Raw genomic sequence first — 15,871 nt, forward strand, 5'->3', positions numbered from 1 at the left:
ATAATTATTGTACTACCATATTCAAAGAACCGGAATAAGCAATGTACCACTATACTCAGTGCACCACATTAAGCAATGCAGCACAATACGCAATATTCCACCATCGGCAATGCACCACATTATGCAGTGCATCACAATACGCAATGAACCACAATACACCATAAGCACTGCATTAGAAATAGCAATATGGCACGTGAATCACTGAAATACGCAATGCACAATTGACCAATATTTACAATGCACCACAATGAGCAACTGCATCGCAATAAGCAAAGTACCATAATACGCAATGAGCCATAATAAGCCACAAGCACTGCATTAAAATAAGCAATCAGGATCGCAACTAGGGGGGAGAGCATGCTGGTCTGCTGCCCCGGGCGCTGGACCAGAAGGGGCACAGATTTCACACTTTTACCTGCAGCACTCAGTGCACTACAACACGTAAAGTATCACAATCAGTAATGTGCGTAATCAGTAATATTGTACCCCACAAATAAGCAATGCAGCATAGTATGCGATGCATCGCAATAAGCAAAGCACAATAGTACGCAATGCATCGCAATAAGCAAAGCACAATAGTACGCAATGCATCGCAATAAGCAAAGCACAATAGTACGCAATGCATCGCAATAAGCAAAGCACAATAGTACGCAATGCATCGCAATAAGCAAAGCACAATAGTACTCAATGCACCACAATATGCATTAAACGCTGCATTACAATGAGCAATACAGCACGCGATGCACTACGATATGCAATGCACTGCAAATCAGTAATGCACCATTATTTTTGCAGTGCCACAATAAGCAATACAGCACAATGCGCAATGAGAAGCAAGTATTCATCCTCGACAAATTTCCCCATGAAGAGATCTGTCCAATGCCCCGCCCTGGGTACCCGGACCCTGTGAATTGGGAGCACAGGTGATGTAAACATACCTCTGGGCATAAAACTTGGTCCCTACAGGTCAAGCGGTTCCCGTATGTGTTCAGGAGTTAAATGAAAACTCGACCCAAAATCGTAACCGACTTCCGTAACACAAAAACGTAACTGATTTCCGTCACTCAAAAAACGTCACCGACTTTCGTTACATAAAATCGACATTAATTTTCGTTGCTTAGAAACGGGCCCTTTTCGAGTTTTTGATTGTATATTATAGAGTAGATAGTGGCGTATCATGTACGGGGGGGGGGAAATAGTTAATTGTTTTAATAAAGAGAAGAAAGGCCATAAATTTTTCTATATTTGTCAGACTTTGTTTGGGAATTATGAATAATCGCCGGTAAAGAGTGATACACAACTTTAGTTAACTTAAAGTTCGGCCCTGGCTGAATAAGAGTTTCCCTGTTCGTAAACCAAATTGTTTACAGGACCGTCTTTAGAGCGTCATGGGCCCCCGGGCCAAGTAATTTTTCTGAGGCCCTACCTGGCCAATTTTCGAAAATTTCAACTGGTTCTGTTTTTTGTGTGGCCCCCTCTTCTCTTCAGGCCCGGGTGGGCCCCATGGACGGAGATACGGGGGGGGGGCGTGCATCAAAGGTGGAGTCGACTGATCTAATGTATATATGTATATGTAAACCGACATCATCATCGTGCCCCCCAGCAATAATGACCTTGCCCCCCCCCCAGACCTCCAAGTCTATCACCGCCTATGGTGGGCCCATGCGTTAAGACGCACTGATTGTTCCTGAAACCTGAAAAACCAGACACACTTCCACGTTACTATTCCTATGGAACCTCTAACCTAAGTGTTTCTCAACCGGTGCTCCGTGTGCAGCTCTCAGGGGCTCCGCGGCGACTAGGGGGAACATGAAATGAATCAATAAATTTGATAGATAAGTAAATAAGACAGGCCTACAAGGTTCTGCCATAAAAATTATGTAAAAAGGGCTCCTCCAGTCAAACAAGGCTCCGCACGTATAGTGTGTTGGAAAGCAGCCAATCCCCCAAGGAATCCCAGAGGTGGACCCACCGCCACAACCCCAAAAAGAAAAATGCACTGATTGTTCGCAAACCAAGATTAGTTCGTAAACCGAATTGTTCGCAAACCATCATTAGTTCGTAAACTGGGAGTTGACTATATATATTCTTCAAGCGTTTTTTGGCCGATATCACAGTGAAAGAAAATAGAAAAAGTCCCGTGAATTACGGGTCATATGGTCAGCTGTAATGAAATTCATTAACATCTCCGTTTTGAAGACAAATACTTTTTTCTTTTATATTTGTCTTCAAAACTTGTTGTTGCAAATATCTCTGAATAAAGACCTGCCAAAACTTTTTTCTCGTCAAAAAAAAATAAAAAAGCTAATCAGTAACATACACAATCAATTAACAAAAAAAAACGAATAACAAAGAGCAAAACCGCTAGGTAGCGCTGCAAGAGCAGACGGATGACGTCAATGCCACGGTGAGAGTAATCTATAAATATCTGGAGCTCTTTCGCCTTCGTCTTCATTTCCTTGGGATATCGTTTGGCCGTGATGAGTGTTAGACTTGAGTCTACGCCTTTGAATTCGCAAAATCGCAATAACGCTGTTAGTAATACTACCGAGAGTATTTTTGAGTTATTAGAGACTATGCCAGCCATAAGTAGTAGTTTATCTGAGTGTTGGTGAGTTATTAATTTTCGATTCGCTTTCTCCCCCTTCTAGTACGTGAATCTCTTGTGTCAGCTGACTTTTCTCGAAGGTCGCCTTTTCTTTCCCCTCTTTCATCACTTCTCTCATTTCACAATATCGATTTGTTGTTTTTTTTTTTAACACTAATATTTGCCTCCTGTTTGTTCATTTTTTCCCAATCGAAATCCTCGAATTTTATCTCTGTTCGGAGTTTTATCCCCAATAATTGACCCAATGAAATCCCTGAAATTTATGCGCGTGACGTCACAGTCATGTCCCAATTTCCTGTAGGTGTAGTTTTTTGTGTTAACGATAAAATTTTTCTTTCCTTCCCCCCCCCCTCCCCCTTATGTAAATTGGATTTTAAAAAAATCAGTTTTCTCGAAATTTATCCGTGTGAGGAACTTTAGAATTCGTGAGTAAAGATAATTAATCATTTTAAATCCTTTTGAGGGATTGTTTGTAAACAAAAGCGATCTGAATCGAAAATGTAAATATGAAAGAGATGGGAGGGAAATCGCCCACACAATGGGTCGATGATGTTTACCATTATCGGTGGGGGGGGGGGGGCTTTTGTGCCAGTAAAATAAAGTCCATGGACACCCTTCACGGAATATTTGGCGCAGAATGATGTAAAATAAGTGAATTTTTCCTCCTCTCCATGGACCCCTGATTCCTATTCAAGAACCACTGAATTGGTATGAGAATGAGCAACTTTCGGAATGGCTACAGCATATAGGCTCTGCCTATGGTCCCCTGGTCAAATGTGGTCCTCGGAGTGATCTGTTGTGACCCACGACCCTTAAACTTTAGTTCAAAAATGAACTAAGTAGCACTTGAACAGATCTTGATTGTGCTTTATAACCTATTCATTATACCTATCATTTTTCGATCATAAATTTTATGCTTGGTTACTGGCAACATTGGGCATGTGTATATACATAATGTCGAATCCCCCGTTATAACTAACTCAAATGGACTGGAAAAAATCACTTTGTTAAAGGATTTTCTGGTTTTTACATTGTTTCCATGCAGCTAGATAAATTCCTTTCACGAAAAAACAAAAATGGGGAGAAAAGCTTTAGTAAAATGCTTCATGCTAATGTAATGATTGATGGTTGGATGCTGGATGTCTACTCGTTCCATATCTCCTGTATGAATTTTTGCAAAAGTGGCTATTACTTTTGCATTCTAAGATTTTCTTTTGTATTTTTCGAAAAATGCGACTGTAGCTTAAACCCTGTTTCCATGTAAGCTTGTCGGGAAATTAGAAAGTGTTCATTAAAATGAGATTCTCTATAATGGTATTTGAAACGGGACTGTATTGTTCAAGCTTAATAAATGATTATACTCTGGATACACCAGAGCCCCTTAGGACAATGGCTCTGTCACTCATTGATGTAAGCAGTCTCTTGGTTCCTATCGCGCGAACAGATAACTTAACTCTATAAAGCCAAAACTCTTGAAGATGGCTGAGATAAAGATTATGTTTTGGATTTGTGAAGCGAGAGGAAGAGTAAAAGAGCTTGTCAGTGGCGTAAACCTGAAAAAACTAGTCTCATAGAAAAATATTAAAGAGGAAAATGATTAGTCAAAACATGGGAGACTTTTGATGGGAAAAAACGGCTGTAAAAATTGTGACCTGCTGTACAGTTCCACATCACTTGTGTGACCTACAGCACAATTTGAAAATGATTTAAATGACTATTAACCAGTCAAATGGTTATAACAGCATTCGCTGTCGTACAGGCTTTTCTGTCTTTTTCACCAGTCAAGTGGTTGCGACGGCAATTGCTGTCACTACCATACATAATGGTGGTGCCTACAACGGCATTTGCAGATGTAGACTTCTGTCTTTTTCACATATATATGACAAAATAATTTGTTACACATGTACTGCCATCTTACTTTATTATCTCGTCACTAGATGGAGTTGAACAATTGTATTTCAAGGTCTGAGATTACTTACTTTTGTCATGTTTTGTAAAGCTGCATCCCCATCGTTTTTTTTTTTCGATTTCAGATTTCCTTGCGAAGATGCATCTGTTTTATTACTTATCTTTTAGCAAAGGTTTAACTACTATGGCTCCACACAAATCCATCAACAGCATTTCTTTTAGTCACAGGACATTATGACCCCTCTCACTTTTGGGGTGTCGTATTAAGTCTGTACACATTCGAGCTATAGAAAACATGCTATAAAAAAATATTTTAATATTTCAAACTTCCAAGGAAAAAGAAAAAAAAAAGAAAAGCGTGCGCATCTTTAAAAAAAAGGGTACTGCAGGTAATGCTCGGAGAAATTAATTGGACAGTTGACTGGTTAAATCATTAGTTTATAAAAAATTGTTTATTCAAGGTTATTACCACAATATTTACCAGTAAATACTTTACCATGTCCGGATGAAACTACTCTGCTCACAGCTGATTTTCAGGTCACTTAAGTGACTTTCACCTTGTTCCAGATAACCCCTGATCGAATCTCAACATATTTATGGATCAGTTGAGTAACTCGTGGCACAGTTCTAGAGCACTTAAGTGGCTGTAGAATGGCAGTTAGATCACTAAAGAAGAATGTGGTATATTCCCAGGTCATTTTAAAGGCCCTATTACAAATTTATAGATTACTTGAGTCACATGTGACATATTTATAGGTCACTCTAATGACCTGCCACATTTCTGGGCCAATCAAGTGGACTGCAATACATTTCCAGATCACCTGAATGACCTATGGCAGTTTTAGATTATTCAATTTAATGGCCAGTGACATTTCAAAGCAATGAAGTGACCTTACACTCTTAAGTTATGCACCTGTGAGCTAGGTTTCTTTTTCTTTTAAGTTCTTTTTTCTTTGAAGAGAAAAATGTTAGTAAGCATGATGAGAGGTCGCCAAGTGTCTTTCTTGCAAAAGTAAAAAATTACCTATTTATCGATAAAAAAAAATGGCTGTTATGGCACTGTGGCTGTTGAAATTAAAAACTGGCGATAAAACAAACGACACATTCTTGGACAAAGAGGATGATGAAAAATATAACATCTTTATACCAGATACATGATTTAAAATAATAAGAGTATCTCCTGATACAGTAGTCTCGTTTATTTGACATTCCATGTTCTGGCAGGGTTACTTTTACAAATCACTAGGGAATCACTCATTAAAAATAATTATTCTCAAGTTATTTGTAAGTCCTTCCAGAGAGTATTTTCGAATATTCTCCTCTGAGAATATTCTTCAGTAACTTATAATAGTAGTCCTTCCAGAGATTACTCAAGAATATTTGTAATAACATGTATTACAGTAAATCTCTAAGTAACTAGAGAATAATTTTTATTTTATGGTAAGAATATTCTCTGGTAATTTATAGTCTTTTTTCGAGAGAATATTCCTCTCTTCCTGTCCAGAAGACTAATATTTATGGGTTTTAAACTTCAATATTCAAAGTTTAAAAGCAAGAAAATGAAACCAACATGGCTGAATTGTACAACTTGTAGAGAAATGCGAGTGATACACCCCAAAGCAGAATGTTTTGATGTTCTGTAATGAGCCCTCAGCTGACTGAATGTTCTGCAGAAAAAACTCGCTTATACATGTCTTTTTTTTTTTTTTTTTTTACTTCCAGATTGTTCTGCGACGTACATAGCACATTTCGGCATATTCTGTTTTGGGGGTGAACTTTTTTAAGCATATATATATATACATTGAAAAAAGTTCTTTTTTCTTAGAATGAAGGTGATTGTATATGAATAGCCTCCTTTGTCAATCAACTTTGTGTTTTACCCTTTACTTTGAAATAATTTCTGAAAATTTATCTAATTTTAAATAACTTTTCAGAAACCTTTGATTAGATTAAAACCTTAAAAAATCTTCATAAACTTCTAAAACCTCTCGTCACATGACCAGGAGAATATTCTCTAACTAAAAGTTGTCATTGGGGGGATTATGCCAAAAATAGCTTTGTCTTAATTGCATCAGGCAATGAAAACTGTTTTATAATGTAAATAAAATTATTAAAAAAAATGAATATTCTTTAATTTTTACATCCACGAGAATATTCTCACCTTGCATCTTCAACATTGTTCTCAGATTCATTGAAATTCGAGTGAACCACCAGATCTGATTCATCACTGAGCAAGCCATCTATCTCCTGTCAATTATAGTATCCACCCACGATTGACGACACCCATCAACACAGTGTGTTTTATTAAGTACCATATATACTCGTGTATAAGCCGACCCCGAAAAATCTGCATTTTAGAGAAAAACAATTATATTTTCATGGAAAATAAATAGCTTGCTTACAATAGAAAACGATTCGAACATTTTAATTCGTTTCTTCTGAGTCTCCAAGCTCATCATAATCCACCAGATCATTATAGGTGGTGTGGCATGTTCGTTTTTATCATCTAGGCCAGTGTTTCCCAAAGTGGGCAGTATTGCCCTCTGGTGGGTGATGGAATGGTCCAAGGGGGAGATAGAACCTACTGATTTAACATAGGATCCTATGGGTTTATTTGAGTTGGGGGGGCAATGAGAGGAAAAATTTGCGATGAAGGGGGCGATAGAACAAAAAGTTTGGGAGACTATGATCTAGGCTGTCATCGCCATTGTCACTTTCAAAGAAGATATCATTTTCAGTTCCGTCCATCGCTTTGCTGATGCAACACTTTTTTGAAGGATCGGCGGAAACAGAATTCCATGCCTCGTGCATCCATTGGTACACTAGGCCAATGTCAGATTTCTTCAAGGCACCACGTTTTGTAGTTTCTGTAACATTGGAATCAGGGTTTAAGCTACTGTAGTATTCGCAAAATGCGAAAGAAGCAGTAGTCACTTTTGCAAAAATGCTTACAGGAGGTACAAAACGACTAGACATCCAACCATCAATCATTACATTAGCATTGTAGTATTTTGCTAAAGCTTTTTCCCCCTGTTTTAGTTTTTTTGCAAAAGGAATTTTTTATCCAGCGTAAACCCTGATTGGAACTCATCCATTCGATCCACATATTTCTTCAAATAGTCTTTGAGAGGCTTGTTGATGCTCGCATCTAAAGGCTGTATACAATTGACGTTAGCCCACCTCGTATCAACGGCAATGATGTTTTTGATTTCTTTTCCTCGGCTTTGACATTATCGGTTCTGTGAAGTTTGAACATATCCCATACCAAGAATGCTGGTTTCTCAAACACTGTTATAAAAAATGACTACTGATTGTGTGGGTCGATATTTTCTCATCAAAATCTGTCCAGAGTATAAGCCAGACCCCCCCCCCCCCCCCCCACTGAGGGAACACATTTTTCCACAAAAACTCTTATACACGAGTATATACGGTAATCCTTTGTTTCTTTTTCACTTTTGGAGAAAAACCAGATTTGTATAAAAGGAAAGTGTTTTTTTTTTACTGTCATTGGACTTTTCGAGAAGTTTTCCAAAAATCATTTTGAGACAGGTGAAATGCATTGATTTAGTACAGTAAATGCAAGGATTTTATTTTTTGAGAAAGAGTTTTGAATTTTTCATTTTTTAAACACCTTGGGACCTTATTCTTGTAAGTCAGAAAACCATAAAATCTGAACTTTTGTTGACTACCACTGCTCAACAGCATTCAAACCTGGATACAAACATTCGAACCTTGTTGTCGCAGTTTGTGTAATAGGTTATATTAAGTCCTATTCAGTTTCAAACACCTCCAAACTTGATTTTGTTTTTCTGAACTAGCTAGTCCTATGTTTGTTCGGCTTGTTCTTGCTGTAACGAATCTTGGAGAGTTTTTATTTCTGTGAATAGATTTAAGTTTTTATGGGTGCTAATTGTTTACTTTTTATATTTCAGTATGATGCCCCGTCGTTATTCCATATCCATCGGTACAGGGTCTCTGTGGTGTTCCTGATGAGCCCCATGCCGCCAATGTGTTGCTATTAAATGCAGAGGGCAGCGGTGTGGGGAAATTTAAAGAGCCCCCTGTCAACAGGGCCATTCCTGTCAAGGTACATATCTTGTATTTTCTTTGTGGTGAAGAAGTGAATCTGATTCAGGGAACTAGAGATGTAAATGAAAAATGTTCTTATTTTTCAAGTGGGAAGATGTGACGAAGCAATCGAATCAAGAACCTGTGGCGTTGGTGTTCGAGTTCCGTCTGACTGAGCACAAATACATTGAGTGGTGCGCAGTGCTGTATAAGAAGAAACTTTGCATGAAAGTGCCGGACGGAGCTTTGCCAGAAGGATCCAGGGATGCGTAAGATCATTTTCTTGTAATTTTTTTGTTAATAGGCCTATGTATTGCATGTATTAAGTCCTTAAAGCAGGATGTTTTGCATTCTGCAATGAGTCTTCGACTGACTGTAAATATTCTGTGGTAAAAATATCAAAAATATCTCCTATAATGTCTTGAAATTCTTCCAGATTGTTATGCGATGTATGTCATATTTCGGCATATTCTGTTTTGGAAGTATTTAAGAGATGTTTAGTCAGCCCAAAAAATACCAAAAAATTTAATTTTCTGGATGTTATGCCAAAAAAAATATTTAGAAAGTGATTTGTCTCCTATTACTGAACCAGACATGCACCTCGTCCGTATTCCTCTGTAAAACTTCTAATGAATTTGTCTCCTGGTAATCTAACCCGGAGAACCCAGAAAATTTGGTTTCTCAGTTTATTGTACATCTTTTTAAATCATATCTATCCAATATGTAGTCGACATTAGTTATAGCAACCATTCCATTACAACTGGTTGGATAAGTCCCAGATGTCTTCACAGAACTATCGTATGTGTTTTACTTTCAATATAACAACTCTACAAGGGGATCGTTATATTAATGTATGTTAATTATGTATATTTGGGAACCACAGAAAACCAACTTCAGCCGACCACTACAGCGGCTAATCTGAATTGCAGAAATGATTAACTTTTCTGCCATTTTACAAAATCGCTGGCCAGATCCCTGGCCAAAGCTTGATATGCTGATGTAAGACTGCCTGGTAGGAACTAAATTTTTTCAATTGCCAACGTCTGATACATAACTATATATAGTATCTGTATTGGATTTGCTGTGACGAGGGAAAAAGTGAAATTTGAGAGGAAAAACTATATAAAAAGTTTTTCCATATCAAACTTTCGCAAAAAATGATTGCATTATAACCATAGTTTGATGGGTTGCCATAATTAACATGGATATAATCATGAAAAATATGCTAACTTGATCCCATTGTTATCTGACTTTGGCAGGGATCGCTAGCCACCTTGGTCGGGCAGTTAACAATGTTCGAAATCATACATTGGCCGGTCAGTATTTAATGAAATTGGCCAATTTGTGAAGTGGCCAGCCCCGTCGTAAATTGGCTAATTTCAGGCCTGGGTAGCAATGTATAAATTTTTTTTGTATGGCTGGGCTTGCTTTGTGTGTGGTGTGCCATACTTAGTACTTGACATAGTAAAGGTACATAATTTTTCTTATTTAAGAAATAGATGTGATAAATGCAAAATGTGCTAGTTTTTATGAATGAATATAAAAATTTGATTTTTACCACTTCCATAAATCTGAATTTACAGTTTTTGAAGCCAAAATAAGTTTTTCACTTTGTCCTTTTTGTTTCTTATTTTGTATATATTTTATTTTCAGGTCGGGTAAAGTTAGTTTCGCCATCATAATAGTATTGACATTTAAGTTTAATTTGACGATTTCAATCTGATTTTGGTATTGGGCATAAATGTGTTGACGACTTTTAACAGATTTTTATATTTTTGTCTCCAGAATTTCAAATCTGAATCGTATGTTTTTCTACCTAAATCTTCTGGATTTCTCCATTGTGTATTGTTCTGCCAATGTTCAAACCTGATAAGAGTTTTCCGTAAACAAAGATAAGGGATGTAAATGTAGTTATGTGTGTTTTTATATTCAGATAAGGGATAGTGGTTCTTGTGTTATGTACTTGAGATTGTTCTGAAACATCTATTCAATATCTGTTTAAGTCACCTTTACTAGATTTGTTATCAAATGATAAATGAAGGAGTTTAAGATACCTATGTTTTCAGTTTGTTTTCTGGATTTCTTTGATTTTTAGTTATTTTGAAATCTTGTAGAAAAAGGAGGTTGTGTGACAAAATTTGACCACTTTTAAATTTTACTGACTTTTCTTAAATTTGCTTGAAAGTTTTAGTTTAATGTCTTGTTTTTTGGAGATCAACACACACAATGAGTGATAATACACAATAGACCACTTAAGCATTAGCTGTGAGAACTTATGTATTTTAATTTATCAAAAATTATGAAGGAAACACTTGTCTGTATTTTGAGAGACCTTATTTTGATATCTCGGCTTATGTATTTTTCTGATATAAAAGATCTTGTGATATTTCTACTTTGACTATCAAATATAGACTTTGGCGAAGAAATGTTTTATTTGACATAGATGTGTGTATGTTATTTACTTGCGTATAGGATAAGGTTTTATCTAATTTTCACTGCTTTAGAAATCTGATCTGTCCTATATGTACAAGCAAATATCTAAATAAAAAATGCCATTAAAAAAACAATGAAAAATAAGAATTAAAAAAATAACTCCGAACCATTTTCATTTGGTTAAAATTATGATTCAGGATTCATTAAGAATTTAATATTGATGAAAAAATGTCAAGTAAAATTATAAGGAAATTGAATAAAACAAACTAATGAAAGGGGTAGTTTCAGAATGTTAATGAGAAAATTCAGAATTTAAATTGTAAAATTGTTAGTTTCTCAGCCAGTTTGTCTTTTCTATAGTGCTTCTTAGTCTTTTTATAAAACTTCCTTTTTGGCCGTAACTGGAATTATAAGTTTACCTGAAAATTTATGGGGAAATCTCATCTTGTGTGTGGTTTATGAATGTGATTCCAGAACAAACTTTGTTAGCTGAGGTATCACTGTATTTAGATAAATCACTAGTTGTGCAAGTACTTTTGCTTCACATTATGGTATTAGATAACTTTTTTAAAATAGTCGAATCCCATTATAAAGAAGTCCGGAGAAATCGCTTCGTTATAATGAAATTTTGTTATAAAGAAATTCAAAGTTTTTCCGTAGTTCCTATGTATAAATAAGATAACTTATCTGGGAGGTTGGAAAAGTGTTTAAAACGAGATTTTTTTTCCCCGTTATAACGGTATTTGGTAAAAGTGGATTTGATTGTATAGTAAGATTTATGAATTGAATATTTATTTCTAGTTTCCTGTCATTGCTCGAGTTTGCAGAAGAACTGGAATGCACTCATGTCATCGTATCTTTTGATAAGAAACGACCGGATAGAGGTAATTTTCATTTTATTTTAACATTTCTCAGTAGGGCGAGGATTCTAAACCTTCTGTGTTACATGAACCTTTTTGTGAAAGCAAGACCATCCCACTCCCTGTGCTAATGAAATGAATGCCACGGACCCCCCCACCTCCGCATTCCCCAACAGTCTCAAATCTCTCCATGGAACTTTGTTCCAGAACACGCTGTAATAAAGTAAATTAAATATTTAGGATCTTTTTTTTCATGTGATATTTGATTTACTTTTAATAGAATAAAGTTAAATTATTTTCATTTATAATATCATTTCATTAAACTTTTGAATGTTGTGGTTATTTAATCGGGCCTAATTACGTTTTTTGTTGCAAAGAAAAAATCTAATTTTATTCATCCTTACACACATTGTACTGATCCTCGTTTCTTATTTTTGAAAAACAAAGGATCAGTACAAAACCTTTCTAATTCTCTACAAGTGGCAACTATATATATGGTCTCTGTATTGGTTTTATCGATCTTGTCTATCTGCAGGTCTGAATTGTCCTGTTTTCAGCACTGCAAAATTGTTCAATTATTTTCACTGGTCCGCAGGTGAAAAGATTGAACATTGTAACAAGTATATTCCCAACTGGTGTTGCATGGTACCTTGGGGTTTTGCGAGAGCTTTTCTGGTATTTTCTTTGTACCGAAAGCAGAAACTGCATGTGTAATGAAACTTTCGAATTGTAAAAATATTGTTTGGGTTTGCATGTGAGAACTGAGTGAAATCTAAAAAAAAGTCTTGGTCAGAGTATATAAGAAGCCTAAAAATGCTAATGGGCTCATCAAGGGTGGCAACCCTTATGAGCCCTGTAATCTGATGCTTCAGAAATGTAAAAAAAACCGTTAAATTCAGACTGGAATATCTAGTAGGCATCCATGTACCAATATTAAAAACAATGATAAATCAAACTTTAAGAAATAATTGTTTAGAATAGCTTATGTATAACACAGCGAATGCATACCCATCATATCCCCATCACCAAACACTGACGTGGTATCACCCAATGAGCCCACCTATATTTTACTAAGAGTCAGTAGTTTTGAATTGGCTTTTATATAAAGCTTTGTGCGGAGACCATTTTCTTTTGAGCAATACACTTGTATTGTTTCGGCAATTGAGTCTGATGGGTTTTCTGGTCTGAGTAAGATTCTGGATTTTTTCTGTTGAAGTGTATCACAATTTCTATTTGACAGGCTTTATAAATACAAATACAACACAACAGGCAAAATGCCCAACGAGGTGGCTGAGAAATAACTCATATAAACTCATTTTAAACTCTTATAAAAAATGTAGTCATATATATTGCATTTCATCTAAATTTTATTTCTTGTAGCTGTCTTGGTTCGAACATTCATGTTCTTGGGATTCGTCATGCTTTCACCTGGCCATGAATTGTCGCCAGCGAGCCTTGGCGAAGACATGTTGTGCATGGTTTTCGTGTACGAGTGAGCAACGGAATGCAAGATTGATCGAATGGGAATGTCGCCTCTTCCCACTCTCCTCCTGGAGATTTTATTACATCTTGTATAAGAATTACAGGGAACTCTCTTAAATGTCTCGCACCGCTAGTATTCTCTCTCCAAAGTACTTCGGCTTATAATATATATATGATTGTGCCACTTTTTTTCTTTTCTAAATTCATTAATCGTACTCTGCTCTATATGTTTATCAATGTTAGTGATGCTTCGTAATTGAACTGCACTTTTGTGGCGATTGTAGAATTGATTTTTCGTTTTGCTGTATTGATATCAATGTTAGGTGGCACTTACAAAAGATATATTCAACAGATTGGTGGCATTGTTGATTCAATTTTTTTTCCCCTTTTTCATTTGCTGAAATGTTTTCCTTTTTTAATGCTTTCAACGTTTAATTTGGTTTTTATTTCATGTTATCGGGTTTGCATTGTATGTAGTTTTTCATGCTCATAAGGCATTTATGAAAATATATATACTAATTAAGTAATGCGCATTTATTATTTGACAGTATGCGGAAGCATTTTCAATGTTTGCTTTGAAATATATATCTATGTATAATTTTGATTTTTCGGTCATTTATGTAGATTTTTTAGGGGACCAAAGCATATTGGAAACTTGAATGTTTAAAAGAAGTAAAAAAAAAAAAAACTGTTGAGGGGCCCCTGTTCTTTGGAGATGTCTTTTGTATTTATGTAGCTGAACACATTAAAAAAAAATGGAATATCGATGTGGACTGTGAATATTATGTTCATTCCAGTTGTGAGTTTAAGTGTATCTAAACAAAATTTTATCCTTGTGTAATTTAGATAGTTAGGTACGTGGTGTAATGTATTTGATTTCCCTTCCCCCTTTTTTGGTACAGAATTGATTGTGAAGTGTTTTCTTGCTTCAATAAACATTCATGAAAATGTTAATGTCTGTGAGTGCTTGTGTAATATAATTCTTATCTCGGATCTGTTTTATTCGGAAGAAATTTGCAATAGCCTTGAGTTGTATTAGAAGGGGTTATAATCAAGGCCTGGATGGTGCCCTAAAAAATCTGAATAACCTTAAACAATGCCATGAAAATAACCCGTGTTCCAGGAACTTATGGTCGAAACGTTGATAGCATCATGGTTTTCTCTCGATGTTTAAGACTTAATCAAAATTTTTCTAATCTAGTTGTACAGTCGGCATAACCAAAAGCAGAAATTTGCTTTGTATTGAAACATCGGAGAGATGTGATTTTAGTTAAATACATCATATCCCCGATCAAGCGACCCGAGTTATAAAGACACGTAGAGGACCATCCTGCCTGGTAGGTTGAGACAATGATGCGCAAATGACTTCGTTTCGCAAAATGATTATGCATAACAAAACTTTCCCTTTTGTCTTTCAGAAAAATTTCGGAGCATTAGAACAGTGTGGAGAGCCATCGGAAACGGGCAATTTTCTGATATCTGGATAAAAACAGCGGGGACTGTTTTTCCATAAACGGGAAGTCCTTAAATACCGAGGGCCGACTGTAATTCATGAATCGCGCTCAAGAACGTTGGGGGAGGGGGCTGAAAGGAATCCAGTTCGAAACTATTTTCTCAAATTCACACTATTGAGAGTCCTGCGAAGACCCCTAGACGGATCTTCGGAGGTTCATCACTGGTTTACTGGGGGTAAGGACTTGTGCAGTGAAGAAACGAAAAATGCCCCCCCAAAAAATCCCGTGTATGCCTATGGTGAGGAAGCCAAGAAATTAAGCATACTTTTTCCTTAGTGCTGTCAATGCAATCGGTATACATAATTTTTCAATCCTTTCCATTGTCGAGCTCCCCGACGGCTGATGGCGAAAGCGCAAAATGCCTTTTAAAGAGAGAAAATATCGTAAAATTGCGCAAAACTCGGAAGAAAAACACTTCCGAGTGAAGAAAATGCATGCGTCATCAACATCCGGGCCTCTGTTAAAACGTGATTTAGTTTGATTGGCAGATGGCGATGTTTTTGCAGCGGGAAAAACCTTTATCATTTAAGTGCGGCGTATTTACAACCGGCCGAGGAAAAGTAATATAATTTAACTAGTTCGCGCCCGTTATCGAATTTATAATGTTGAAAATGATCAGCCTGCAAGACAGCTAGTCTTGGAAGTGAGGATTTAGAGCAGTGATTCAAAAATTGATAAAATCTCTGGCAATCGCAACTCGGATTAATTCATAAATTTATACTTCACCACACACAGCGATCCACGGAAGCCTTTGTAGGGGTCCGTGAGCTTGAATGAAGTCATTTTTACATTCTAGTGCAGCGGTTCTCTCATCCGGGGCTCCGTGTGCACTTCCCAGGGGTTCCGCAGCAGCTGCTCGAGAAAATTAAAATCTAAATTTTTGATTAATAAATAGATCTGAAGGGTTCCACCATATATATGTTATATGCTAAACGGGGCTCCGCCATAGAAATTGTTAAAAAGGGCGGCGGGTCAGAAAAGGTTGAGAATCGCTGTTC

General features: G+C 36.5%; 1 protein-coding gene across 1 annotated transcript; it reads left to right on the plus strand.

Annotated features, from left to right (window-relative positions):
• The first annotated feature begins 2,449 nt into the window (after positions 1-2,449).
• Positions 2,450-14,313, plus strand: Oda (Ornithine decarboxylase antizyme). The gene is made up of 5 exons (XM_089245879.1): positions 2,450-2,611; positions 8,449-8,603; positions 8,693-8,853; positions 11,819-11,901; positions 13,258-14,313. The coding sequence occupies exons 3-5, from the start codon at positions 8,810-8,812 to the stop codon at positions 13,371-13,373; spliced, it is 243 nt and encodes an 80-aa protein (XP_089102005.1). The 5' UTR covers positions 2,450-2,611; positions 8,449-8,603; positions 8,693-8,809; the 3' UTR covers positions 13,374-14,313.
• The last annotated feature ends 1,558 nt before the right edge of the window (positions 14,314-15,871 follow it).

This window comes from Pholcus phalangioides, unplaced genomic scaffold (genome assembly GCF_987345545.1).
Source record: "Pholcus phalangioides strain wild (caught in Gottingen) unplaced genomic scaffold, Ppha-v1.0 ptg000016l_1, whole genome shotgun sequence".
Lineage (NCBI taxonomy): Eukaryota > Metazoa > Arthropoda > Arachnida > Araneae > Pholcidae > Pholcus > Pholcus phalangioides.